General features: G+C 33.2%; 2 protein-coding genes across 12 annotated transcripts in view; one reads left to right on the top strand and one right to left on the bottom strand.

Moving 5' to 3' along the window:
* The window catches only part of STARD6 (StAR related lipid transfer domain containing 6), a 36,755-nt gene extending 34,742 nt beyond the window's left edge, over positions 1 to 2,013 (top strand). For all 3 annotated transcript variants that reach the window (XM_007486688.3, XM_007486689.3, XM_056824450.1), the window contains exon 7: positions 715 to 2,013. In XM_007486688.3, the coding sequence (XP_007486750.1) occupies positions 715 to 913 (199 nt within the window). In that variant the 3' untranslated portion in view covers positions 914 to 2,013. The remainder of the gene's footprint in view (positions 1 to 714) is intronic.
* A 4,524-nt stretch (positions 2,014 to 6,537) lies between these two features.
* Positions 6,538 to 27,517, bottom strand: part of POLI (DNA polymerase iota) — a 93,407-nt gene continuing 72,427 nt past the window's right edge. For 6 of the 9 annotated variants that reach the window (XM_007486710.3, XM_056824446.1, XM_007486705.3 and 3 more), the window contains 7 exons: positions 24,816 to 24,968; positions 21,442 to 21,678; positions 18,263 to 18,441; positions 13,921 to 14,012; positions 11,217 to 11,347; positions 9,262 to 9,467; positions 6,538 to 7,657 (listed from right to left, as the gene is read on the bottom strand). In XM_007486710.3, coding sequence (XP_007486772.1) covers positions 6,836 to 7,657; positions 9,262 to 9,467; positions 11,217 to 11,347; positions 13,921 to 14,012; positions 18,263 to 18,441; positions 21,442 to 21,678; positions 24,816 to 24,968 — 1,820 coding nt within the window. In that variant the 3' untranslated portion in view covers positions 6,538 to 6,835. The remainder of the gene's footprint in view (positions 7,658 to 9,261; positions 9,468 to 11,216; positions 11,348 to 13,920; positions 14,013 to 18,262; positions 18,442 to 21,441; positions 21,679 to 24,815; positions 24,969 to 27,517) is intronic. The other 3 variants (XM_007486707.3, XM_056824447.1, XM_007486711.3) reach the window with 3 other exon arrangements.

Here is a 27,517-nt window from a genome sequence, read left to right as displayed (position 1 = left end):
AGAGCAGGCAAGCCTCTCTGGCCTAAATGGACAGGATGGAAAAGAATTTAATTTGAGGAAGTGTTTTACTCTCTTCTAACTAAAAGAATTAGGACCCTAGATGCCATTTCCTGTGGATACAGTCTGTCTAAATAATGGGAAATTCTATAGGAGAGAAGCAGGGATACTTAAAAAAAGTAATTCTCTAAATGCTGTCTACTAAATCATTTCCCCAAATCAAACCACAGCCACATATGGCTATAGACTAAACACCCAACGCTACAGATGAATCAGTTTCCAAGTTATATATACACACAATCCACAAGGATAATAATCAACAGCTAATTGTACTTTTAAACAAGGAATATAAGGTTTTCTAGTCAAAAAACTCAAAGCTCCAGAATTCCATGTGACATTCTAAAATTCCTTGCCTATTTCTAGCATTTCTAACAGTCATTCTGGAGCTCCATAAATGTCATCAAATTTCCTAGAACTTCAGACAGTTGCTATCTTTTCCCCATTTTTAATTTGTATATATTAAAATATCACAAAAAACTAGGTGCCTAAATGCTAAACTTGATAAATATTATAGACATAGTTATAAAATATATGTGTATATAAGTTAAAATTATAGCAATTAATAACTGACTATACATTTAAACATATTTGGGATAAACAGATTGGGCAAATCCATGAATCCAAGAATTATTAATATTTTTCTTCCTCTGCTTGCAGGAACCCTGGATACTCCAAATTGGTGATGTATGTACAACCAGAATTGAAAGGAAATTTATCCCGGGCAGTGGTTGAGGCAACAATGCCAACCAACTTACTGAATTTGATCCATGATGCAAAAGATGGAATAAAGGCACAAAAGGCTCATTCAGCACATTCATCCCCCAAAGGCCATTCATCATCACTCCATAAGAAATGAGGTGGTTCTACAGCTTCTGAATCATGCACTTTCTTCAGTTCCCTTCTAGCAGTCAATGTGGAATGTATACATGCCATTATGTCAGTATTCTCATGCACAATCAGTGGGGGTTCTTAAGGAAACTAGGAACTCAATTATATAAGGAACAACATTAAATATAGCTTTTATCTCATAAACAATGATGTTAAATATCAAGTGTTACTAAGAGCACCACTGGTATCTTGCTTTCTTCCGGGAAATGCTACTGAGTAAGATTAGAATCAAGCAAAAAGTGCAGCATAATAAGTAAACCACATAACTAAATCTAGAGAATACCTTTTTTTTCATTCACTTTGACTGTTCAAACTTGATAAACTTGTGTAATAAGAGCATAAATAATAAAATAATAAAAGTTCCACTTAAATATATACCAAATAAAGTGTAAAATTTAAAATTGGATGTGACAAGTCACAAAACTCCAAGGCTATCACACATTGCATACCATTTATATTTAAATAATTTTTATATTTCATTAACTTGTATGTTGAATACACTTCAAAAATGTTTTCCTGCACTAACAATTTTGCTAGTCAGGATTCCTGATCTTTGTAAACAATGGTTTCTAAGGAGAGAAAATCTCCAAAACCAATTATCTATTTCCATTTAAAAGTTTTACATCAACATTCTACCTATCCTTTGAAAAATTTATACCATTTTTGCACCTTGGCTTGAACAGTTTTTGAGTTTTAACAAAAAAACCAACCTGATGAGAATATAGGTCTGGAAATGCCAAAGAGTCAGATTGGGAACACAGCTCCCCAAAAGCAAGACACTTCTAGCTAGTAGTGGTCTCCTGGCTTTCCATAGACATATTCCTTTATATCTTTGTAGAAGGAAGAGTTGAGACGGAAGCAAAGGATGCAAAGGGAGAAAATTATGATTTTTGTAGCCACTGTGATCTAGGAGGCTCTGGTCAACTACAGGGAGAATCTATCATCTCCAATGCCCTCAGTGCTGATGGTTCTTCCTGATAACTGCTAAATATTCAGAAAGATACTTATAAATATTAATTATTTAAAATATTCAGAAGATACTTATCAATAAAGAAGTGGTTAAAGCTATGGTTTGGAATGCATCATGTTTTGTTATTATGCCACATAGCTCTCATTGCATTCTAAATACACGCGTTTAATTTTTAATGGCACCTGCCATTAAACACAGAATAACTTTACAGATCATCCTTATAATTGTCTTATGTATTATGGAAGTGGAAATATCCCCATTTTACCAGTAGTATATATGAAGATGGTAAATTAAATGACTTGCCTTCCAAGATATATATATATATATATATATATGTGTGTGTATATATATATACACATATAGTTAAAAGTGGAAAACTAAAATATCAATCTTGTAATTCTTTCTCCCTGACCTGCGATGCTTTCTTTTATATTTGAAATTTCTAAAGGAGGATTAAAGCTTTACCAGATAGCTAGGGCTTATAGTGGTTACTATAACAAAGTTGTGTATATTTTGAAGATAGGTAGTATTGGTATCCAAGTAATAAACACAGAAGTGATTTTGTATTCACTGTGATCGCCTAAAACAATTTAAAATTAGTTTTTCTTTCATTTTGACTGGTTATATTACATATGTAATTATTCCTGATATTTTGAGATTTACATTACCACTCTTTAGTATTACACTTCCCATGTGAAAAGGGCACATTTTTCTTCCCTTCTCACTCCATTAACCATAATAGATTGTCTTCCACTGTGCCACTAAGAATTAGAGAATATTAGAATACTATTTTGCTGCCCAATAGAGGACTCTGGCGTGATTAAGCCTGTAACTGGTATCCTAAGACTGTGGACCTTGTTGTTCTGTTGTGTCCAATTCTTCCCGACACCATGAACTGTACTGTTCTTGAGGTTTTCTTGGCAAAGACTATCAGTGATTTGCCATTTCATTCTCCAGTGGATTAAGACAAAGTTTAAATGATTTGCCCAGGTCACATGTTGAGGTTGGATTTGAGGCTCAGTGCTCTATTCACTGAGCTACCTAACTGTCCCCAATAAATTGCTCTGTATTTCAACAATTATTTTATCACCTTTCCTTCTTTTTCATTAGTATGACTATGAAATGTTTTGGAGAAGATTTTTAAAATATGAAATGTAGCATTGTTTATTTTCATTATGCCAACTCTGAATGGAAGTTTATTTGTAGGAAGCCATATAAACTTGAACTCCTTACTTTTCTTTGATCAGAAAGTGAAAGCTTTTGGTTTGATAAACATATCCTATGAACTGATTAAGTGTTTATTTAGCCTTTTAAAAAGAATTTCAGTAATCATTTCAATTGGATAACTTTATAGTTTTCTAAGAATGTTTTTAGCCCATTATGTATTTTTGAAGTTTTAGCATGTCAAATTTCCAATAAAACTATTCAAGGAATCAAGGATATAAACAATGTAGATATTATTTATCCTCAGAATTATATATTCTATCAGTAAACACAGAATGTCTACATTTCTATACAGATTATTTTATGTGTAGCAAAGGCACATATTATTTTAAGTGTAGCAAAGGCATAGGGCTATTAAAATGAATTAATAGATCAAAAATGATATTCTAATCTATTGATATTCCAATGTATATTTTTTTTGAAGAAAAATTTTAGCTTGCTCAATTTGTCTTAATACTCAGCATTATCATCTATAAATCTGTAATATAATAAAGCTTACAGATATTTTAGGGGTTGAAAAAATGGAATGGTTCCTACTACCATTCCCATATCACAATTAAAAATGGTAAAATTATTTGAAGATAAAGGTCATGAAACATCATTCGCCAATTGTAAATAGATGTTAAGCTCATTGCAAATGACATAGGACTTGACCCTGGCCAGAAAAATATGACACAAACTACTTCCCTATCTAGGATTTCACTTAACCTTTTGTTTGGTGTAACTGATAGATCTCCTTGGATTGCTCCCTGACCTCCACTAAAATTAAGGCCTCCAAAATGAAGATATACCCTATTGTGTATTCCCCAGATTTGGCTGGTACTGTAAAGCTAAAAATGAAATTCAATGCCTATGTATATATACAAGAGTTCCATCTGAACCAATTCTTCCTTTAAGTTTTGTAAAAAACAAGAGTTAAAACAGTTTGCATTAGTGAGCTGGCTGGTAAGCTCAAAGAGTGTCTTATCACATCATCAGATTAAACACATTATACCTACACACCTCCTGACCTTGCCATTGTTCCTACCTTGGCATCTATGGCATTAGTCATACTTTAGACTTTAGACAATTAGACACTGAGGTCACTGACAATGCACTGATCTTAGCAAAATGTGTTTGAACCTTAGTTCTGGGCCTCGTTAGCTGAGGGACTAGAGGTGAAAAAAGTTAGTCTGTTTTATAAATTGTGAAGTAATTTGTAAAATCTCACAAGTTGTGAAAAAAAAAAAAACTTTACACATTTTTTAAAAAGTGAGCTACTATTGTCATTCCTGACCTCAAAACAGTGATGGGATTTAGCTCTGGAAGCAACATTAAAAAATCATTTAATCCTCATTTCTCATTTCACAGATGAGAAAATTACAGCCCAGAGACTCTGTGATTAGTATGAGGTGACAGCAGCATGCATATAGTAGACATGGTATGCAAACCTCTGTATTCAGACAAAAATTTCAAAGTTTTTTCCAAACCAAGTATCATCTCCTTAACTAGTTGTGAGCCTCTTCAGGAATATCTGACAAAAGGGCCTTGAGGACAACAGAAGCATCATTTTAGAATCTCTATTTCCAGTGCCTAGCACAGTGCTTTTTACCCTAAAAGTTTATTGCATTGAATTGAAACAAATTCATTTTGAGTAGGAGCCTTTAAAAAGGCCAGTTGAGTACTGTTACTGGTCAGAACAAGAAGAAAACTTCTCAGCCTCAAAAATAACAATTTTGAGAAAAATGATCTAAAAAAGTATAAATTCAAGAAATCCTATTTCTGGTTTCTTTTAAGGTTTTTAAAAACTATATTGTAAAGTCTTATGCCTCCCTAAAAAGATGTTTCCAAAAACGATTTGTGGCTTAATTGCCTCTTTTATACCTATTCGAAGTCATCTGCAAGCTAATTTACTCATTATGACATATAATTGACTAACAGTTCATAAACATTGGTCAAATACATCTCATATGCTATATTTATCATTTGTGTCACAACTATGAACTTAGGTTAACATACTTCTTGAGACAGTCTATGTTGGTAAACCATGAAAACATCCAATGGTGATAATTCTATGGGAGAAACTATGTCCTTCACTTTCTCTGATGAGTTGATTAGCCTTATATCTTTTAGCATTTGGAAAATAAAAAGTGCTTTAAATAAAGGATATCTATAGTAGAGCTTCAAATAGTATCAAGATGTTGAGGAGCCTGCATCATTCTTGCCATGTTATTTTAGCTACTTTCAAAAAAAATGTTACCATTTTCCTTTCTTTACACAAAGAGAGAAGGCCCTCAGGAAGCAGTGAATCCTTTCATCCTGAGAATTCCAAACAAGCCTTGGGTTCTCAAATGGAAGAATATTTCCACTTGTATGCATATTGCCTTGTAAACATTCTTGAATTTTTTTCATGTTTGATTATCTCCACAAAGACTATAAATTCCTTGAGAAGAGGGACCATGCTTATAATTTTTCTGTATTTCCTCCATATTCTTAAATACCATGTCATTTCCTATACAATGTTCCAGGATACTATTTTTTTAAACCCTTATCTCCTGTCTTAGAATTGACACTAAGTTATCAGTTTCAAAGCAGAAGAGTGGTAAGGGCTAGCAACGGAAGCTAGGTGACTGGTCCAGGGTTGTACAACTAAGAAGTATCTGAGGCCACATTTGAACTCGGGACCTCCCACCTCAATCAAGTCTTGCTCTTAATCCACTGAGCCACTTACCTGCCCCTCTAGGATATTTTGATGTGCTACCAAGATGCGCTTATGTCACAAGTATGGGGTATCCTTACTCTGCCAATTTTTGAGATGGTAGTAACTGAGATAAAAGTAATGATTTTCTCACATTTGATTGCAAAGAGGTTCTAGTTTCAAATCTCCAGCAAAAGCTATAGAATACCACATCTATTCCCCAGTTCCCTGTAAGGATGGCTCCCCAGGAGCTAATATTTCCCTTATTTAGTATCCGAGTATAAACCAGTGTTCTTATGACAACTCCAATCTTATACACTGAAGTCCTCAGGCTTCCATTACTTTAATTTTTTTCTATGGAGTGCTTCCCCTTCTAAGGCCAACCTGGCCCCCTCCCCCATCCCAGCTAGTAAAAGCTAGTTGAAATATTTGAATACATATGACTTTAAAATTGCCCACTAAATCTGAATATTTGGTTCTCAACTTAAATTATAAAACCTGTTAGTTGCTTTGGGCAAAGTTTGTTTTAAATAAGTAGCTGGAACCTAAGGTTTTCCATATTTTAAAACCTCTCAGTGAGCTGAGGTTCTTGGGTTGCTTTAAACTTCAAAAAGGAAACATTGATTGCTGTTCCTTAATTGCCTATAATGCAACATTGTAGCTATTTTACACTTACATATACATGCACAATTTCCCAAATTAATGGAATATGTACTAATGCTGACCATGATATTCTTTTTATTGAAAATCTTCAATATAAAATAGCTTTAAAAACGAGAGGAAGATAATATTTTACATTATTACTTCTGATATGAACATTTTTATGCTTATGTAAGAATTTACCTCCCTTCTGCAGTTTGTGCTTTATCTTGAATGTTTCATATTAGTCAGATTTCTACATTATTGAATACCTAATAAATAGTTTAATATCAAACATCTTAATAAGCTATCAGACTGAGGGGAACATAATGTTGTTGCTATTTGCTTGGAATATTTAAAAAAATTTTTTTCCATCATGCTTATTCACGTACAGTTTGGAAAGAGGATCCTGTTCTTTTCCACTCAGCCAAAAGTTCTTTTTGAACATCTTCTGGTAATTCAAAAAAAACTGCAGGGTCAATGCCAGAAGGAAAAGTTATTTCCTCTTCTGCAGATTCTTGCTCTCTGTTTTCTGTAAGACTGAGATGCTGAGAAACTGAACCTGTAAGTTGCTTATGGCTATCTGCAGTGTGATTTTTGGAAAAGAGTTGCTGACTTTGTAAGTTTGGGAAAGAATGGAATATAGACACAGAAGGGTTTGTATTTGAAAAATGGAATCCTTGGGATTCTTTAGGTCCTTGACTCATTCTTTCATCTCTTAACTCACTGTCTAAATAGTGGAGAGATTCTTTTCGGCTAAACAGGTAAGTGGAACCACTGCTACTTAAACCTGATGTACCTGGTTCACTAGTAGATATAGAGGCTAATTGTTTGCTACTCGATAAATGATCTCTGGGATTTGAAACAATGTCATGCATTTGTTTTGAAGAAAAAAAAGATAACACTCCTTTAGAGGCATGTAATGGACAACTTAAACTTCCTTTTCCTTGATTTTTTTCTCTAGTTTTGCCAGAAAGGATTTCTTCTTGAATATCTACTGGCAGCTCCTTAAAGACTTCATGGTCAATACCCTCAGGAAGTGAGTGAAGTGGGAAATCATGAATTTCTTTTTCTTTAGTAAAATTTGCAGTATCTAATGGAGATTCTCCAGTTTTTATGCTTTCGATTCTTCCACTTGGTAGAAAATCCCAGTTTACTTCCTTGTCTTGTGAAAATTCTTCCAGATGTGTATCTTTCATTTTCTAGAAGACAAAATTTAAAAGATATTAACATATGATATCTCAAAGATAAAATGCTTGTGCCATTTATCCATGATAGGATGTATCTGTCCATCCATACTAAGATAGGATTTATTCCAAATATAAAACTGGGAGCATGCACTTTTCCCCCAAAAGGCTCCAAAAACTTCTTGTGGTTAGTTTCAAAGCAATTAAGTATGATTATATCATAACAATCTTTCTCTAAGGTCATATAATTCTCACTCCACTAACCCTGTACCTTATGACCTATCATCCCAAGAAGGCGAATCACTACTCAGTTTCTAACTAAACATACCTAGCTACAACCAAAATGTTAAGAGTTGGAAGGGAATTTAAAGCTCACAAATTCTAATCCTGTCATTTTATAGATGAGGAAACTAAGACACAGGTAAATTAAATGATTTGCCTAAGGTCACTGTAAAGGTAATGGCACTGTGCAGTATATTAAGGAGAATTATTTCAGAAAATTATTACTTTTGAAGTATAATGAAAACACTAGAGAAGAAAACCCACTACTATGATATTTACCAAACCCTATTACGAATACATAATTTTAAAATTTTATATTCAATGTAATTTAAGGTTAAGAAATTTTTAAAGTCTTGTCTTATAAGTAATCCATATGAACTCATTGAATTTCTTACTTGTCTCAAGCACAATACTAGCACATAAGTAACTAGATATTATTTACATCACTAATAGTTTTAAAATTAAGTGATTACTTAAATTTAAGGTAATAGGCATATTAGCTCATCACATAAATAATGCTTAATAAACAAACCTTTAACATTCTAATTAGATGTTTTCATTTTAAAATTATGAATTAATTTAAAATAATTTCAGTGACACATTACAATGAACAATAAACCAAATCACTGCAAATTATGAAGTGAGTTGACAGCCTTATTCTATTTACAAATCACACAGTTTAAGTACAGACAGTGTTTTTGTTAATTATTCTGTTTTTGGTTGTCACAGTCAAAAACCAACAAATTATTATTGTTCATTTTTAAAAATCACCTTAAAACATTCACTGATTTTTGCCAGCTTTTACCTTTGTCTACTTTTTTATGCAAGTGTCATTCAACAGTCAACCTATATAAATACTGCTGTTAGAACTCAATAAAATGTCCGGGTCATGGATAAGTGATTCAAGTATTTTAATGAAAATTCATTTGCCTTCTGTTTAATACTAAATAGATATCTATGGAAATGAAAATGAGAAGGCTTTGCTTTTTAATTTTTAAGTCTATTTCAAAATATCCAATAGGTATAAAAATATATTCCTACTTCTAAAATTACCTAAAACATACTCTATTTATATTACACAATGAATATTATCAATAAAGAAAACCATTCAACAGTTTTAACCAATGGCACAAGTGTTCCATTCCTAGAATAAATGAATATTTAATTTCAAAAATCATATGCACCAGACTTTAAGAAGACATTGACCTCTGGGAATATAAACTAATAAGAATACAACCCAGAGAGAGTAATATACCACACTAGAGCTGGACTATATCTTATGACCTTAGAAACACAATCTAAACAACCCAATTAATTTCCCAAAACCCTGCACTTACATAAGTGCGCTTGCCAGAGTGTGAAGGTGTTGATGATGATGGTGTTAAATAAAATTCAATAGATCCTTTCTTAGAGGTAGGTAGTGATTTAAGATTGGAGAAGCACACACTTAGCAGGGTAAGGTGAAATGGCATCTTCACATTTACCATATTTCGAAATAGTTTCATAAGTATATCAACCATTGGGGTCATAACATCATAATTTCCTAAATGAATTGTTTTTAAAAAGTAAGAAAAATAAGTGCATTTCATATGAATTATTAGAATTAAGAGCTTATTTGTGAATAAGATAGATTTAAAGCATTGATAAAACCAAGAAAATAAAACCTAGGAAACATATAACTGAGCTAGCTCACAATTACATGGAAAGCCAAATAGATTATAGAGAGTATTTAATCCTAAAATTGTCAACATATTGAATAAAAAAAATGTTAAGGGTTTTTAAATTTCCTTTAGGAAAAACCTGAAGTTACAGTCTATAATTGGAAATTGGAAGCAATGTAATGCCAAAGAATAAGGAATTTTGACCCCCCTACCCCACCTTGAAATGGGAAAGTCTTTTTAACTTCCTTGTATTTAAGTTTCATTTTCTGAAAAAGAGAAAATAATTAGGTTGACATTTTCTAGTGAAAAGTGGGCTGCTGGTACAACTCCCACTCTTCACTTTAGTCACTTGGGCTTTCTAAACCTCAGGTTCCTTCCTGGTAAGACAGTGATAATAATGCCTGTGGTGTCTGACTCACAGGGTTGTTGTGAGAATCAAAAGAACTAATGTACATGTCAAAGAGTTCTGCAAAACTGTTAAAAATGTTATATAAACATCAGCTGTTATCATGGATGGGGAAGAATGGTAGTCCTCTCATTCCTATAAAAAATTGTTCATTTTGTCCTGATTCCCTACTGGTTCCACTATTACCTTAATACCGGTCCCCTTGGGGGCAAAGGAGACATAAGGGAACCTAATGAATAAGGTTTACCATTAAAACTTTCTAAGATACTTGAAAGGTCAAAAGGCTTTAATGGAAACTAAAAAAGGTCTGAAGAGTTGCTAGATGATTTTCACACATAATAGTATTGTTATAGCAAACAAAATTTCTGTGCACAAAGGACTTAAGGTTTACAAATTGCCTTCCTTACAACTATATCACAACCTCACAATTCCCCTGAGAGGCCAGTATTACAATTATTATTATTTTTGTTTTTCAGGTAAGGAAACTAAGGTTTTGAGCAGTGAAATGATTGGTGTAAGGTCAATAAAGCTTTTTAGTAGGTAAGATTTTGAAAGGAAATCTCCTGACTGCAAGTCCAGTGCTCTTTGCATCAAAAAATACTTCCTCTCACATTTGACTTAACCCTTATTCTAGATAATCCTTAACTGAAAATAAGTGTTTAAAGATTCTTAGTTAACCTAGAAGTACTTCACATTTGAAAAAAAGTTTTCCTATTCCTCAACAAAGGTTAGACTTAGACACCATCTATGACTCTCAGTTCTTGCCCAAAAATGTTCTACAATCTACTACTGCAAAACCACTTGATGCTTTGGGGTCAGCTTCGTGAATCTTGAAATAATCAAGCAGTCAGTCAAACAAATAGTTATTGCTAAAGGAGTCTAGGAGAGGAAAGGGTGGAAAGAACCTTAAGATTTTAACTTAAAAAAATTGGAAATTATTCTCTATTAGTGTTTTGTTTAAAAATTAATATATCTTTAAGAATATTTACTAAGTATACTATAAAGAAAAGGTGTTAAAAGAACACAGATCTCCAGTTCAGTTATGGAACTAAAAGGGGAGAGAAATGGACCCTACTTGTAGCACAATTTTACTTCAATATTTAATTGTTGCTAAAAATTCAAATGACATTTTATAGTATTGAATTTCTCAAAATAATAAAATTAAACTAATAAAAAGTCTATTAATAACAAAGAATGAACTGAACTCAATAAAATGAACCCATACCTGTCCCTAACTTCTGAATTACATGAGATGGGATAGGACACTGACGGCTCTCACGATTAAAATGTCGGTCAGAGGAAAACCGACGGATGATTAATCTTATTGTATGTGGTTTCCTTCCATCGTTGCATACTCTGAAAATAAGGAACCAGAATACTTAGGAATTTCTAAATGGAGCATAGTAGCACTTCACTTAACTTTGGAAGTCTTTTACCTATGAAATTGCAACTGTCTACAACACAGCCAAAAACCAGGTAATTAAAAAGACCAAAGAGCAACCAAAATAATTATCATAAAGTCCATATATTCATAAGACAGTCCCCTAAGCTCTTACTAAGAATCTATTAGTCTTAATTTAAACGCAGTAATTCTAACAAATTTGGTTTCCTAGCCTTTAGCAAATTAGAAGCAAGGCAGTCAAATAGCACTACTACTGGCATGCACACTATGACAAGTGACAGAGGAGAAGGCATCTAATGAGGAAGGAAGCAAATAAAATTTTAAAAGTAGGTACACAAACTTTTGCACATTATTTTAGGGCCAGGTAATTACTATATATTATATACTTTAAAGGGCACTGCCATATAAACAGAATATATGAGGACTGACTCTGATTCATAAATAATTAAACTATGTTCATTATACTCAATATAAGAAGACAGGTACTTAAGTGTGTAATATGCTTAGAAATATTTCCATTAAAATGGTCAAAAAAACAAAAGAAGTGTTGGTACTTGGAGGGATGTAGCTCAATTATTTGGGAAAAAATAATTTAATTAGAATACCTTATTCCTGAGGGAAAAATTTTTGATAATGACTTTTTCTTTCTACTTTACAAAACATATATTTTAGTCTCTTTGACATATTTTATAGAGAAGATAATCAAATCACAATGAGTATATACTTTTAAAAACTTGCTCAATATTTTTGGTCTTTTCTATAAATATTATCAATAATCAAAATGATACCTTACAATTAAACGTGTTCTAATAAAATTAAACTAGTTATGGCAATAATCTTCTGTGTGGCTGAAGACAGAAGTAATTTTAAACTACCCAGGCCACAAAGTCCTGAAAAAAATTAATGTTGTAAATGATGATTCTGGCTCCTAAGACAAATAAAATAAAAGATGATTTTAAATTGTCACGTATGATGACCTTACATAGTATTCATCACCAAGTATGACAGCATTTTAAAAAGCTTTAAAAAGAGGAAAAAAACCTACTGTTATTTTAAGGAATTTAACATAACATTTGCCTCCTTTAAGAAAAGCACAAAATACCTATGAATATTCAATATAATTCTTTAAATGTATGCATTGAAATTACATGTTGATCTTTCCATAAAAGAAACTTGAAGTTTAATGTACTATCCTTTCCTTCATTTCCACAATGAATGTGGAAATGCTTACTTTATTTAGTTTTTGTTCAAAGCTCAGAGTAAAATATAAAATTCTTCTGTGGATAGATAGATGGCAGGTGTCTTCACAAGGTCAGGATGTCCAACCTCAACCTGTGGAATTGGTTGATGGCCAGCTTTGTGAGCTGCAGAATATAGGAAAGCTGTATTTCTGCGGTTTCCCTGCTACACACAAGTGTTCATGGTCAGAGAGCTCAGAATAATCTCAGATTTGGATACAATGATATGCATGACCAATTCCACTGAAGTCTTCTCAGGAACATACTGAGTCATAACAGTGAAAATAGATCATACTAATCTACCCTCAGTTGACTGCAGTGCTCCAAGCTACATGGTTAGGCTAAACAAATAAGAACCTTGGGCTGGTGAAACCTAGGAAATTCAACTTTTGAAGCTCACAATCAACTCTCAGCTGTCTCTGCAATCATACTCTCTCTGCCTTTGCCCAAAGGATCCTTTGTAAGGATAGGGGTAAGAATGGAACAATTTTCTAGAGAATGAATTTAGAAGTAAATCTGGTGGCAAAGGGGTCAGAAGGCTGGATTTACTTGCCAAGCCTATGGTCTCAGAAGCAACTTATAAATTCATATTTCTATACTTACATAGTTCCAGTCAAACTTTCATATAACTTTATTCACTCACTTAATTATATCCTTCTTTTATCATATTCTTACAATATTCAGTCTAAGAAAAGTTAGGAAGGGGCTATCAATTGGAGGAATAAATATCAAAGCATTTCATATTCATCCCCTTACTTCCCCATTAACCTCAGAATGAATGTACCTCTTCCAATAGATTTAGAAAAAGACCTTGCTATATCACAGGAGACTCAATGATTTGACTTCCCCAAACCCTGGTTCCCATGTGATTCTTTCCCTTCTCCTGAACCAGAAGCAAATGATGATGTCACAATCCAGGGAGTGGAGGGGAAGACAAAGCATTTGTTACAAAAAAAAAATAACTTCTATTTCCTCCTTATTGTCAAATAGGGAGTCTTCAGAAGAGGCAGAGAATCCCCAGTCATTTTAAGAGACCCAGTGTAGCCACCAAGTTTACTAAATTCTAAGTGACAATAGTAAAAAAGGAAAAAAAAACCCTATAAAATGTGATATTATTTCTTTTGTTAGTGCATTGCAGAAATTCTACAGTTAATTTATCTTTTAATTTTTAGATTTTAATTGTAAGTCTCCAGCTTAATCTTCAGATTATAGAAAGAGAGCATCAATCATCCTTTCAATGTACAATATACAGAATACAAATAAGATAACTCAACAAGAAGGCAAATCACCTGTTCAAAAGGCTAGCAAGTAGTTCTTCAATTTTTTTTTTAGCTTCCACTTCTGATGAGCACTTTTTAAAGGAATCTTCTTCACTAAAGGACTACCAAAATATACACAAATGGAGAAGAATTATTTCACACACATGACAAAAATTTTCTAGGCTTAGAATACAAATCAAACTTCCAAATACCAGTTTCTTCATCTGTAAAAGAAGGAATTGGCTTAGATGATCTATGTTATCTTCCAGCTCCAAATCTAGGATTCTGTATTTTAAAATAAAGGCATTTAAATTTTTTACTAACATCTCTTGCACTTTATTTTTAAATACTTAATTCCTTGGGTTTAGTTATACTTAGTTCTATTTTAAACACTTTTTAATGCACTTAGTATGCTTAGTAAGAGTAACATACTCTAATGGGAAGCATTCTGGAATTGTAGCTGAGAAAGCTCACTAATTTGAAAAGAATTCCTAGCTCTGGTGTATCTCCAAAACTACTGTGACTTCAAGAAAGCTCTGCCTCAGTTTTCTTGTCAGTAAAATAAAGGTAATGATATCCTTCCCTTTCCTCCTCATACCAGACTGCTATGAATTAAGATAACTTGTTTCAGCCAATTATTTGTTAAGTTCTGAAACAAAGAAAACAAAGTATGACAGAGATGGAGGAAAATAGGATAGAGAGCCCACAACCACCAGAATTTTAAAATTTAGCGGGGGAAATAAGGTATATGCATATGTACATCTGAGTAGCTAGGATTAAACAAAATAAATTGATTGCAGTAAAATAAGAAGATCAGAAAGATAGGCTAGAGCCATTTTGTGAAAGGACTTGAATGCCAAGCAACAAGGTTTGGAAAGTAGCCCCTGGGAAAAGCAGCCACTGAAGGTTTCTGAAATAGTAATGATAATAACAGTTTTTACAGTTTACAAAGCACTTTCTTCAAAATAAACTTGTGAGGTAAGTAGTCCAAGTCCATTTGGCTCTTCAAGAGGTTAAATGACAAGCCTAGAATTAAATAGCTAGTGGATGGCAGGCAGGACAAAGATCCAAGAACAATGTGCTATGTTTTGTTTTGTTTTTCACTATGTCATGTTGCTTCTCTGAATACAGTTACATGACTGCATCTTTCAGAAAGATTGATATGAAATAAGGCATAGTGGGAAAGAAATCACAGATGGGAAGGCCAGTTTAGTAACCTCTCTAATAGACTAGGGGAGGTGACCTGGAGTAAGGATGTAGTGATGGTAAGCAAGGATGGCCTTAAGAGCTACTTCAGGGCTAGGAGTCCTTGAATAACAACTAGAGTACATAAGCTTCTTAGAATCAGCAACTGTCTTGTTTTACCTTTGAATTCCCAGTGCCTTGTATATACCAGGCACTTAAAAAAATGTATGCTAAGTTTAACTGAATGAACATGGACATTAAAGGGGATACAGTTAAATAAAAAATGAGGCTGAGAGTGCCTAAAAGAAGTGAAATCCTTTACATAAATACAGAAATTAAGAAGATTTAAGTTTCCTGACTGAGATAATCAATTTTAATAAGAACATACCATGAGTAGTTAATGAATTAGATACTTTAAAGTCCTTTCCAATGCTTTTGAATCTGAATCTCATGTTGGATGTGTTGGATTTAATTTTATTCCTCCTTTGTTTGGAAGAGAACCAGTGGTATCACAGAGTGATGTTTTGACTTGCCTCTGAAGTGGATTTAGGTGAGGCAAAGTTATACAAAGTCATTTGCCATACTCTTTCTTCCAGAGTTACTGAAGTCCAGTAGCAGCACAAAAGTTAGGACTGGTGAGGGCCTGGTATGCAGTGGATGACCTTGGCTTTTTCCAAGTCTGACCAAGCTCCAAGTGCTCCACACTGCCTGGTTTAGCTGCCTTCCTGGTCATTGCAGAAAACTGTTTTTATCTGTCTATTCTGCAGTGGGAAGTCTTAACTTGCTTGGAGTAGCAATCCACTTTAACTCAGTTGTAGGTTTAAGGCCTGTTGATTACTCACACCCTGGTTCAGTCCTCTTTCCAAGACTGTTTTACTGGGGTGTGAATGCTGTATATGCTACAGCATTTTGGAGTCACAAATGAGAGCTAGATGATAGACAGACACCAAAGGTAGATGAGCAGCCCTAAAAGGAGCTCAGCAAGCCCTCACATGAGAGGTGTTCAATTTCCCTATATGCCCTGTACACAAAGTAGAAAACTGTAAATTGAGGTCTAGAGGTTAACCTGAAGATAAAGATTTGGAAGTCATTCATCAGAACTGAGATATTACTATAGCCCCAAACTCAATGAGGTCACCAAGAGAAGAGAAACAGACTATGGACAAAATCCTGGGAAAAGATTAGGCATGAAGAGGAAAAGAATCAACAAAGACTTCTTGAAGTCACTCCAGAAGTAGTTGTAGGAAGAAGAGAAAGGACTAAAAAAATGGTTGTGAACATCGTTAAATGCAACAATGAGGCCCAGGAGGATAACATGAGAAATGCCATTGGACTCAGCAATTTGGAGGTCAGCAGTGAGAAAGAAGTTTCTGAAGTATAATGAGAAATGAAGCAGTAGAATCTGAGCAAGGCACTAGAGGAATGCACAAGGTAGTTTAAAAAAATATTTGCTTTCTGTATTAGTAACAACTATAAGACAAAAGGGCAAGAGTTAGACAAACAGGGTTAAGAGATTTGCCTAGTCACAAAGCTAGGAAGCGTCTCAGGCCTGATTTGAACCAAGGTCCTCTTGACTCTGGGCCTAGTGCTCTAACCACTGTACAACCCATCTCTCCCTGCACAGGGTATTCCTCAAGAAGTCTGCAAGTCAACAAAGGGAGGAATATAAGACAGTGAGTGTTATTGGTAGGAATTAAGGAAGGAGGAAAATTGACTAGATGGTTTAAGGGATTATAGTACAGCAAAGAAAAGTTAGGGAAAATCTTTTACCTTATAGGTAAAAAGGATAGAATCGATCGAGATAAAAAAATTGAAAATGTACAAAAGAAGATGGATAATAAAGAAGAGTTCTGAAGGTGGGAAGAAAGTGAACTGGGACAAAGGAAGAGGAGTAGACATTGGGAAGAAGACTTCCTTTGAAATAGGAGGCAAGGAGGAGAACATGAAGAAAGTCAAGGAATCTCAGATGGATGGCCTTCATCTCAGTAAAGTGGTTATCTGTAGACATGGAGATCAAGAATGGGTTAGGGACTTGACGAGAACAAAATAGGTTTGTAATAGAACTTTAGAGAACTTAATATGAAGTTAATTAACACTGAATAGATTGCCACACAACATAAGATACAGAATGTTTAAATATTAGAAAACAAAGACTGAATTAAACTCAAGTGAGGTATACACACAAAAAATAAATTTATCAAAGTATTTCATCCAGTGAAATAAATAATAAAATAAATTATTAATAAATTATTAAATTTTTATTAATTTTTATTTTTATTATTAATAAAAAAATAAAAAATAAACAGTGGAAAATATTAAGAATCTTAATAGTTTTCCCTCACTGCCCATGCTCTTGACATTTAGAATACACTGCTAATAATTAATTTTCACACCATCTAAGATATTCCCTACTCAGCTATTTTTGTCTTTTTAGTTTGGTAAATGTGGGTTTTTTCATATTTCTTCCTTCCTTTCAGTTTCTTTGAACATAGTAAAATTATTGTTTTAATTTGCCTATCAAATTGAATTTATTTAACTGTAAAATTCTTTTATTTCTCCTTTATGATGTAAAAAACAAGAAGTTACAATAAATATGTAGATCTAGCTATATGTATTATAGAATACTAAGAGCTAACACATATAATATTACTATGTGCCAGGCACTATGCTAAGAGCTTTACAATTATTGACTCATTTGATAAATATCAATTTAGCAACACCATTCTTACCCTTTACCATTATTCCCATCTTCCTAAGACCTTTCCTTCTAAATATATCCATTATTATAAAACACTGTCTTCATAAAATTAATTTTAGATCATTTAAAAGCACTGTGCTTAATTTATATTGACAATGCATAATATAACTAAGCCAAGTCCCATTATTAGAACAGGAATTAAAAAATTAATTTTATCTCCTGTGCACAAGGTAGACTATGAAAATAGGCTGAATTTTAATCAAGTTATTTATGTAAAACAGCATATCTTTTTAAAATTGTGTTTGACTTTAAGGCAATTATTAATCTAATGTAATAAATCATACTTTTATAAAGAAAGGTTTGTTTGGTTAACTTAACTAATCAAATTAGAAAAGTTTAAAAATCCTAAAATTTTTAAAGGAGTATATAGCATTCAAACTGCTTCTTTCATTCTGAAAAGTTGTATAATACTTTACATGAAATATTCACCTGAGGTGGTCCTGAAGGAGTCACAGGAGAATTATCTTCTCCGAAGCTGAGCTTTTGGATACGCTGAGCAACTGAAATTCCTAGTTCTTTCTCTAGTATCTTAGGTGAAAAGGTTTGGAGATCATGGACACTATTAATACCCAATGATTCAAGGCGTTTGGTAGTTTTAAAGCCAATACCTAGGTAAAAACAGATGAAGTTGTGAAGTATTTTATATACAGATAAAAATAACAAAGGCATTAATTACATAATTATCTAAGCTCTTTAATTTTAGTGCATTAATTTCCAAAGACAAAACACATTTCTAAATTAGGCTGTGTTTTTGGAGAACAAGAACTACATATTATACATAGTTGTTTTCCCCCATAGTATCTAGCACAGTGCTCTCATAAGTCTTTTTAAAAACTGTTTGTGAAATAAAAATTTTGTCCATTTTAAATTAACATTTAAGATGGCAGCAATTCCTAAGATATTTTCAGTCTGTTGTTCTTTAGTTATTCAGCTGAGTCTGATTCTTTGTGATTTCCTGGGTCATAGCTCTCCATGGGATTTTCTTGAAAAAAATACTAGAGTGGTTTGACATTTTCTTTTTTAGTGCATTCTTTTGTCAGACAATCAGTGACTTGTTCAGGGTCATACAGTTGGGAAGAATCTGAGGATGGATTTGAACTCAGGATTTCCTGATGCCAGACCCAGAGCTCTATCCACTGAACCACCAGCTTCCTCTATTTTTTTCTCTCTATTTTTCAAATGGAGAATTTCATTAGAATATTTAATACTAAATACAAATAAAAACTCAAGTTTAAAAAGGAACATTATATTCATTAACTAATTTGATTTTCATAATGACCCTGAGAAAGAGGCACTAAATGTATCAGCTATTATACAGATGAAATATCTCTGAGTTTGGGTGGCATACCTGAAGTCATAGTGTTAGTGAATGCTGGAAGCAGAGTATAATCAGACATTTCAAAGTTCATCACTCATGGCTTTCACATGAATAAGAATAGACCTGTATTTTTCCACTAAAATTATTAAATATAGTAAGACCTCACTTATTTAGAAACCTTGGAAGCCAATATGGTATGGTAGAAAGAGCACTGGATTTATAATTAGGGCAGGTGAATCTGAGTTCCAGTCCCTCCACTTACTATTTGCTCCTTCGCCTCTGTATTTTCTTATCTTAGGTGAGAAGGTTTCATTATATCAGTGGTTCTCAAATTTTTTATCTTGAGACCCTTTTATACTCTTAAAGATGACTAATGTCCTCAAAAAGCTTTTGTTTCTGTGTGTTATATATAGTAATATTTACAATATTAGAAATTTAAAGTGATAATTTAAAAATATCAATTCACTTAATAAATAAACAAAAAGCAATAAACAGTAATCTACATGTTAAACATAAACTGCATTTTTTGGTAAAAAATAACCATATTTTTCAAATAAAAAAATAATTAAAAGAGTCACATTGTTTTGTACATTTTTGTATGCCTAGCTTTATAGCAGACATTTGGATTCTCTTATTTATTCCTGGATTTAATCTGTGGCAAAATGATGCTTTGGTTGATGTATATAAATAGTCACTAACTGGCCTCATAAAGATATGTACTTGGAAAAAGAGGAAATATTTTAACAGGAAAAAAATTAGTATATTAGTATGAAAATAGTTTTAACCTCATGTACCTCATGAAATGGTTTCAGTAACCCTTGCGGTCCTTTGAATCACAGTTTATGACAACCACTACAGGAGATGATCTCTTGCGTTCCCATCCCATTCTAACTCTATGATCCTAGGTCAAATATTTGGTAGTCTTAAATATCTATAAAGCAGGTAGGAGGTATGGTGGTTAGAAGGCTGAGCCTAGAGCCAGGAAGATTCAACTTTCTGAGTAGAAATCTAACCTTATTTAGACATCTGCCAACTGTGTGATCCTGGGTAAGTCAACCAACCCTGTTTGTTTGCTTCCATTTCCTCATTTGTAAAATGAGTTGCAGAAGGAAATGGCAAACCACTCCAGTATCTTTGCCAAGAAAATCCCAAATGGCATCACAGAGTTGATCATAACTGAAAAAAAAAAACTGAGCAGCAACAAAAATATCTAGAAAACAAACTCCAGGAAATAAACACAAAAGGCCTTAGAGTAAACAAAATTAATGCCACCAAGTTGAAACTCTGAAGCTTGTTCACTAGACTTCAAGAAGAATCTCTTATGTACTAATTTGGAATCTTGTTATTGTTTTAAGCACAATTTTAATAAGTTTGTTTTCTGTTTTTACAACCCATGACAATAAAAACTGGAAAGTTATAGGGACAGACAAGCTGACAGTAGTCAGAGATGAGAGGTGAGTGGCCAACAATAAAAAAAAAGACACAAAAAAATGTAAAAAGCAGAACCAAGAATTAAGAAAATGAAGTAGGCTGTGGCCATTTAGTTTGGGAGCAAAGAATACTATATACCTGAAGATATCACTATATTCTAATAATTATGAAATTAAAATGGGGAAGAAAAGAGGAAAGGAATAAGCATCTATATAATATTTACTAAGTACCAGGCACTTTACAAATATTATTATCTGTTCTGATTCTCACCTTAGGAAGAAAAATTTAAATTATGTTAACTTGGAAGTTAGAGAAGTATTTATCAGAATGATTTCCCTCAAAAAATCTTTAAAACCAAAAGTTTGGTTAAAATAGCTAAGCTTCAGCTATCTAAAAAATTAAGCTCGATTTCCAACAATGCCAGATAAATGTGGTTTTACTATAGTTTTGTGAAAGCTAAATGATTCTAAATGATTCAACCATTTAGCCTTCTGAGAAAATCATAGCAAAACAGAGTCAATTCTTCCTTGTTATGCTATATATAGTCTGAAGGAATAGACAAGGGCTTAGAAGTTATTAAATTTGACCAAATTATTGAATGTGTCTGGTTTATAACTGATTTTATGCTAATACTTTTACTGACCATACAAAAATATACAATAAAATCAGTTTGGAAATTATTCCTGTATTTCCTTTGTACTTATTTACAGGTGGAAATTAAGGTTTAACTTTTTCCCCCCAAATAAGTAGGTCAAGTGAACATAAATCTTAATAAAAGCATGAAATACATTGTAATTTCTGAAAAGATTAAAAAACAAGAAAAAAAATAGTAAGTAGTTTAAAAGTGCATCTTTCTTACCAGGCATTTGCTTTATGTGGTCCAAACTATCAATGAGATCTTGACAACTTTCAGGCATTAAAACTGTTTGTTGATTTGGTTTAAAGGTACCAGAAACTAATTTGGACAACAGTTTATTAGAAGCCACTCCAGCACAGCCTGTGAGACCCAGCTGATTAAATATGGCCTCTCTCATCTCTTCTGCAATCTGTGATCCAATAAGTAATCTTACATGCAAAATGTCATTTAGGTTTACAGCTACAAAACAATACACAAGGTTAAATGTTAACAGTTAGAAGGGAGATATTAAATATAAGACTTAAATTAAGTCTAAATTTTTCCCTTATATTGCTACACATTTTGAATTATTATCTCTGTTGCTCAGAGGGCTAATATAAGTCAAATAGTGATATTCTCACCTTCATTTGAAACACCTGTGCAGTACTAATATATTCTTTGGATACTTAAATAATTGATTAAAAAGTCTTTCTATGAATATCTCCTATGAAAATGTTTGGTTTGCTGCAGCCTTAAAATTTTTCCATGTAACATAATTTTTAAAACTAAGTGTGTTATACATGGTAATTTGAAATATCTTGTCATTTTTGATTAGTGGGACAAAATTAGAATAAGCATTCATTAAGCATGAAAAACAATAACAGAATTTTACCTTTCCTCTTATAAATATTATAGTTAATATTAATAAAATTTAACTAGCATTTTGTATAATGTGATCAATATAATAATAAGTGTAACTGTGATCAATATAAATTTGACTTTAAAATAGGAAAATAAACTGTTTACTGCAGTTCTTTTAAAAAAATTTAACCTATATTTATGGAATATTGAACCTCACAAGAAACAGGACAAATTATATGCAAAAGCATCTTTTGAGTTCTTGGCTTGGGGGAAAAAAGCTTTTCAGAAATAGAAAGGAAAACTACTACTCTAACAATGCTGAAGAAAAAGGGGTAACTGAAAGACTAAAGAAAGTGGTGAAAACATTGGGGAAATTGACCTCATAACAGTTTGGAAAAGAAATGCTAGACATAGACTTTAGGAAACCAAGTATCAAAAAAGAAAAGTTCCAAGAAAAGAAAGGTAAAACTGTAAAGACAAAGTTTCTAATAGTTTTCTAAAAAAAGATAGTTGTCTATAACCAATAAAGTACTGATACTACAATTACAAATAATACTAATTAAGAGAAAAATGAGGGGCTAACTTAATTGCACAAGGAACTCCACATTGAGTTTAAATATGAAAAATATATGTATAAAAGATAGCATAAAGAGGGCTACATAAAAACTGGCATGGCCCAATAAAGTTAATTTCAGAAATGTTAAAGCATTCAAATAAACTTAGCCTTGTGAGAAATGCTAAAACTATTTCAAAAGAGCTTTTTAGTATAGCTATGGTGTGTTAGATAACTAACAAGAAAGTTCTAGATTGTCAAGGGTGAGAAGAGAGAAAGCAGAACTACTCGACTTATTTTATTTCTATCTTCTCTATCAAAGGGAATTATCTTCAAATAGGAAAAGGTAAAAAAAATATGGCCAAGAGGTAAATAAAACATAAAGTTGTATAAGAGATCCCTAGTCACTTTGAACTTAAGTTGCCAGGCATAGAAAAATATATCCTCATGAATTAAAAGACCTTTCAGATGTAATTTCAGAACAATTTCTGGTAATTTTTGAGTGATGGTAGAAGATGAGAATTTTGGTAGATGATAAGCAATTATTTTGAATAAGGAAAATACAAGATCTGGAAACCATAGTTTGATGGCAGTTGCAATATTTGAGAACTTATTAAATAGATCAGTTGTGAACTCTTAAAAAAGAAAGCAGTGATCAGCTAAGAGCTATCCTGGGTTTACTAAAATCAAGTCATATCAAACTAAACTAATTTTTAATATAATAACTCTACCTATAGAACAGAAAAATTACACATGATATCTAGATTTCAGGAAGAACAACAACGATGATGATGATAAAGTAAGCCTAGTCTAAGAAGTTATCCTTGTGGAAAAGGTTAATAAATATATGGTTATTTTGTCTTCCTTGTCCCTTCTACTAGAGTTAGTCATGCCTCCTCATGCAGGTAAGGGGATTCTAAAGTTGACAGAACTGGCTGATACATAGGTAGAGTCACAGCTAAATGAAGGAGACAGCTAGGTGGCTCAGTAGATACAGTTCTGGACCTGCAGTCAGAAAACCTGAGTTCAACAGTAGCCTCAGCTACTTCCTAGCTATGTGACTCTGGGCAAGTCACTTAACCTCTGTTGGCCTCAATCCACTAGAGAATGAAATGGCAAACCATTCCAGTATCTTTGCCAAGAAAATCTCATCGACAACTATGATCCTTGTTGTCACGAAGACTAGACTACAACTGAAAGATTGAACAACAACAGCTAAATGAATAAACTAGCACTGACCTGCTAAAATTTTAATAATGTTCCCTAATTACAGATGACATGAAGCTAACAACAATAACAAATATCAAGATTCAGAAATAATACAACATTTTAGAAGTAGTCTAAATTAACAAGATAAAAAATCTGCCAAGGTAAGATCATCTAGATTCATGGTTACAGACCCCTACTATTGGCTAACCCATTTCCTGAGTAGCCTTCTCCATATTAGATAGTTCTGTGTTTCCTCAAAGAGGAAGCCTCCTATCCTAAATTAAGCCTCCTATCATTTTCCTACAGGGAGGGTAGTTTGAAATCGACTCCTGTTAAAATGTGGGATTTTTTTTTTAAACCCTTACCTTCCGTCTTGGAGTCAATACTGTGTATTGGCTCCAAGGCAGAAGAGTGGTAAGGGCTAGGCAATGGGGGTCAAGTGATTTGCCCAGGGTCACACAGCTAGGAAGTGGCTGAGGCCAGATTTAAAATGTGGGATTTTAAGCATTCATGGAAATATGAGGGAAGAGGTATCTAGAGGAGGTATTTGGAGACTGAAGAAGATCCCAAAAAGGAAAAGGAGAAGGAAACTAAAATAGTCTACTTTGAAATATGCCATTAGTAAGGTCTGATATAGGAATGATATGGTGAAGGGAAAGGAAAAGAAACTCATGAGAGAAAAGATGTTAGTATGTTAACTTTTTAAAACTTAAGTCAGAGAAGCAGTAACTTACTTTTGAACACAGTACTGAAAGACAATAGTAGTTAGAGTTGGCAGCCCTAGCTGCAATGACTATTCCATATATCTGTAATATTTGTTATAGTTTTCCAACTTTTGATAAAGGGATCAAATACCCGAGAAACATTCTTAACTGTGCAAGCACTTTAACTACAAAGTAATATTGCTCTCAAAACACAGAAAATTTCAGTATAACAAAGTAACAAGTTATGAAATACTCTCAGTAGTTACTAAAAAGGAAAAATAAAAACTCACACTGATTATTGTAAACATGACCAGAAACAACCACTCCAGAATAGTCATCACTTTGTAGCTGCTGTAGTCTCTTCTCAACCGTCTGGGTTACATCCACAAAATTTTCATCAAATCCTAGTCTTTCAACAACTGGACTGAATTCTTCTAGTAACTCTAAAAGGAAATAATATTAGTGTACATATGAACTGAAATTATTTTTCGATTACACAAATTTAAAATAATCTGAATAGCATGATATATATTTTATTAAACAAGAAAGTAGCTTAAGTTTCAGAATGTAACAAAACCTCAGTTATGTATATAATCTAACCATAATTTCTGTGTGCTATACTTTGGGACATTTTTTTAACTGGCAATAAAAGAAAGTTTATTCCAGGAATTTAGCAAAAGATACAACTTCTAGGGTAAATCTTGAATTCAGAAAATATTTAACATAATCTACTAACTATTCTTCTAAATTAAAATAAGACCAAGGTACTAAACATCTCTCATTAACAAAGAAAACTTAAGCTCTATTTACCAAATCAGCAAGTAGAGAAATCAATTTTTGAAAAGATTTACAATGGAAATCCACCCCCAAAAAAGGCTTTCTAGTATCCCTGAGTTAATTTGCAAAATTGAGTAAGCAAAACAGACCATCATGCAAGCACTCCAGTTTTACTGCCCAGGTTCATACAAGTAGGAAGTGTATATAATATCATATTTGAAAACTCAGGCCCTCCTGACTCCAGGCATGGCACTCTATCCAACAAGTCACCTAGCTATAAGCCCCTCCTTTTTCATTCAAAAAATGGTTTATTAGAATGATTAAAAATATTTTCTGAGAAAAGCAAATAGCAAACAACAACAACAACAAAAAAACAACCAGAAACACAAACAAAACACTTAACCCTCCAAAATTTCTATTGGAAAAAGAGCAAAGGACAGAACTAACAGGAAATGGTAAGATCCAAGCAATCATATGCAAAACCTAAAACAACAACAACAAAAAAACACATTTAAGACAAAAAAATAATAAAAATTAAAAAGTGAATTAAATTTAAAAAAGAAACACTAAAACAAAATCAAAAGAAGAAAAAATAGAAGAAAATATGAAATATCTTATTGAAAAAACTAACCTAGGTCAACCAAAGAAAAGATACAAGGATCAGCTAAAGTCAAACTTGAAGTGGGCTGGCATTACACCAAAGCAACTAGAACTTGCTGCCTCTGTCAGAAGCAGCTGGCGAACCCACATTAACCATGCCTCCGCCACCTTTGAAGATGAGCGATGTCAATGTCTTGCCGCTGCACGTGAACGCCGACACCAGGCCACAATCGCACCTCCCGTAACAACTGGCGTTCCATGCCCCATGTGCCACAAACTTTGCGCCTCCGTCTTTGGACTTCATAGCCACATGAGGGTACATCAATAGATGATAATGCACAAAGACGATTGTCACTCTCAGCTTCTGAGAGACTACTACTAAATCAATTGTACAAAAAAATCAAGCCATTCTCCAATTGATAAATGGGCAAGGGACATGAATAGGCAATTTTCAGTTAATGAAATGAAAACTATTAATAAGCACATGAAAAAGTGCTCTACATCTCTTATAATCAGAGAAATGCAAATCAAAACAACTCTGAGGTATCACCTCACACCTAGCAGATTGGCTAACATGACAGCAAAGGAAAGTAATGAATGCTGGAGGGGATGTGGCAAAGTAGGGACATTAATTCATTGCTGGTGGAGTTGTGAATTAATCCAACCATTCTGGAGGGCAATTTGGAACTATGCCCAAAGGGCAATAAAAGACTATCTGCCCTTTGATCCAGCCATAGCACTGCTGGGTTTGTACCCCCAAAAAGATAATAAGGAAAAAGACATATATAAAAATATTCATAGCTGCACTCTTTGTGGTAGCAAAAATTGGAAAATGAGGGGATGCCCTTCAATTGGGGAATGGCTGAACAAATTGTGGTATATGTTGGTGATGGAATACTATTGTGCTCAAAGGAGTAATAAAGTGGAGGAATTCCATGGAGACTGGAACAACCTTCAGGAATTGATGCAGTGAGAGGAGCAGAACCAGGAATACATTGTACACAGAGACTGATACACTGTGGTACAATTGAATGTAATGGACTTCTCCATTATTGGCAGTGCAGTGACCCTGAACAACTTGGAGAAATCTACGAGAAAAACCACCATCCACATTCAGAGGAAACACTGTGGGAGTAGACACACCAAAGAAAAACAACTGCTTGAAAACATGGATCGAGGGCATATGTTTGGGGATGTAGACTCTAGATGAACATCCTAGTGCAAACATCAACAACATGGAAATAGTTTCAGATCAAGGATACAAATAATAGCCAATGAAATTGTATGTTGGCTGCGGGAAGGGTGTGTGGAGGGGAGGGAGGGAAATAATGTGATTATTGTAACCAAGGACTAATGTTCTAAATTGACTAAATAAACAAATTCAAATGGGAAAAAATAAAACACATTTAAGACAAAAAATAATAAAAATTAAAAATTAAATTAAATTTAAAAAAGAAATACTAAAACAAAATCAAACAAATAAAAATAGAAGAAAATATGAAATATCTTATTGAAAAAACTAACCTAGAAAATAGATCCTGGAGAGAAACTTTAAGAATTATTGGATTACCTGAAAGTCATGACCAAAAAAATGTCTAGACATCATATTATAAGA

The sequence above is a fragment of the Monodelphis domestica genome, chromosome 3 (genome assembly GCF_027887165.1).
Source record: "Monodelphis domestica isolate mMonDom1 chromosome 3, mMonDom1.pri, whole genome shotgun sequence".
In the NCBI taxonomy this organism is placed as follows: Eukaryota; Metazoa; Chordata; class Mammalia; order Didelphimorphia; family Didelphidae; genus Monodelphis; species Monodelphis domestica.
This window is presented reverse-complemented; position numbering and strand designations above follow the sequence as displayed.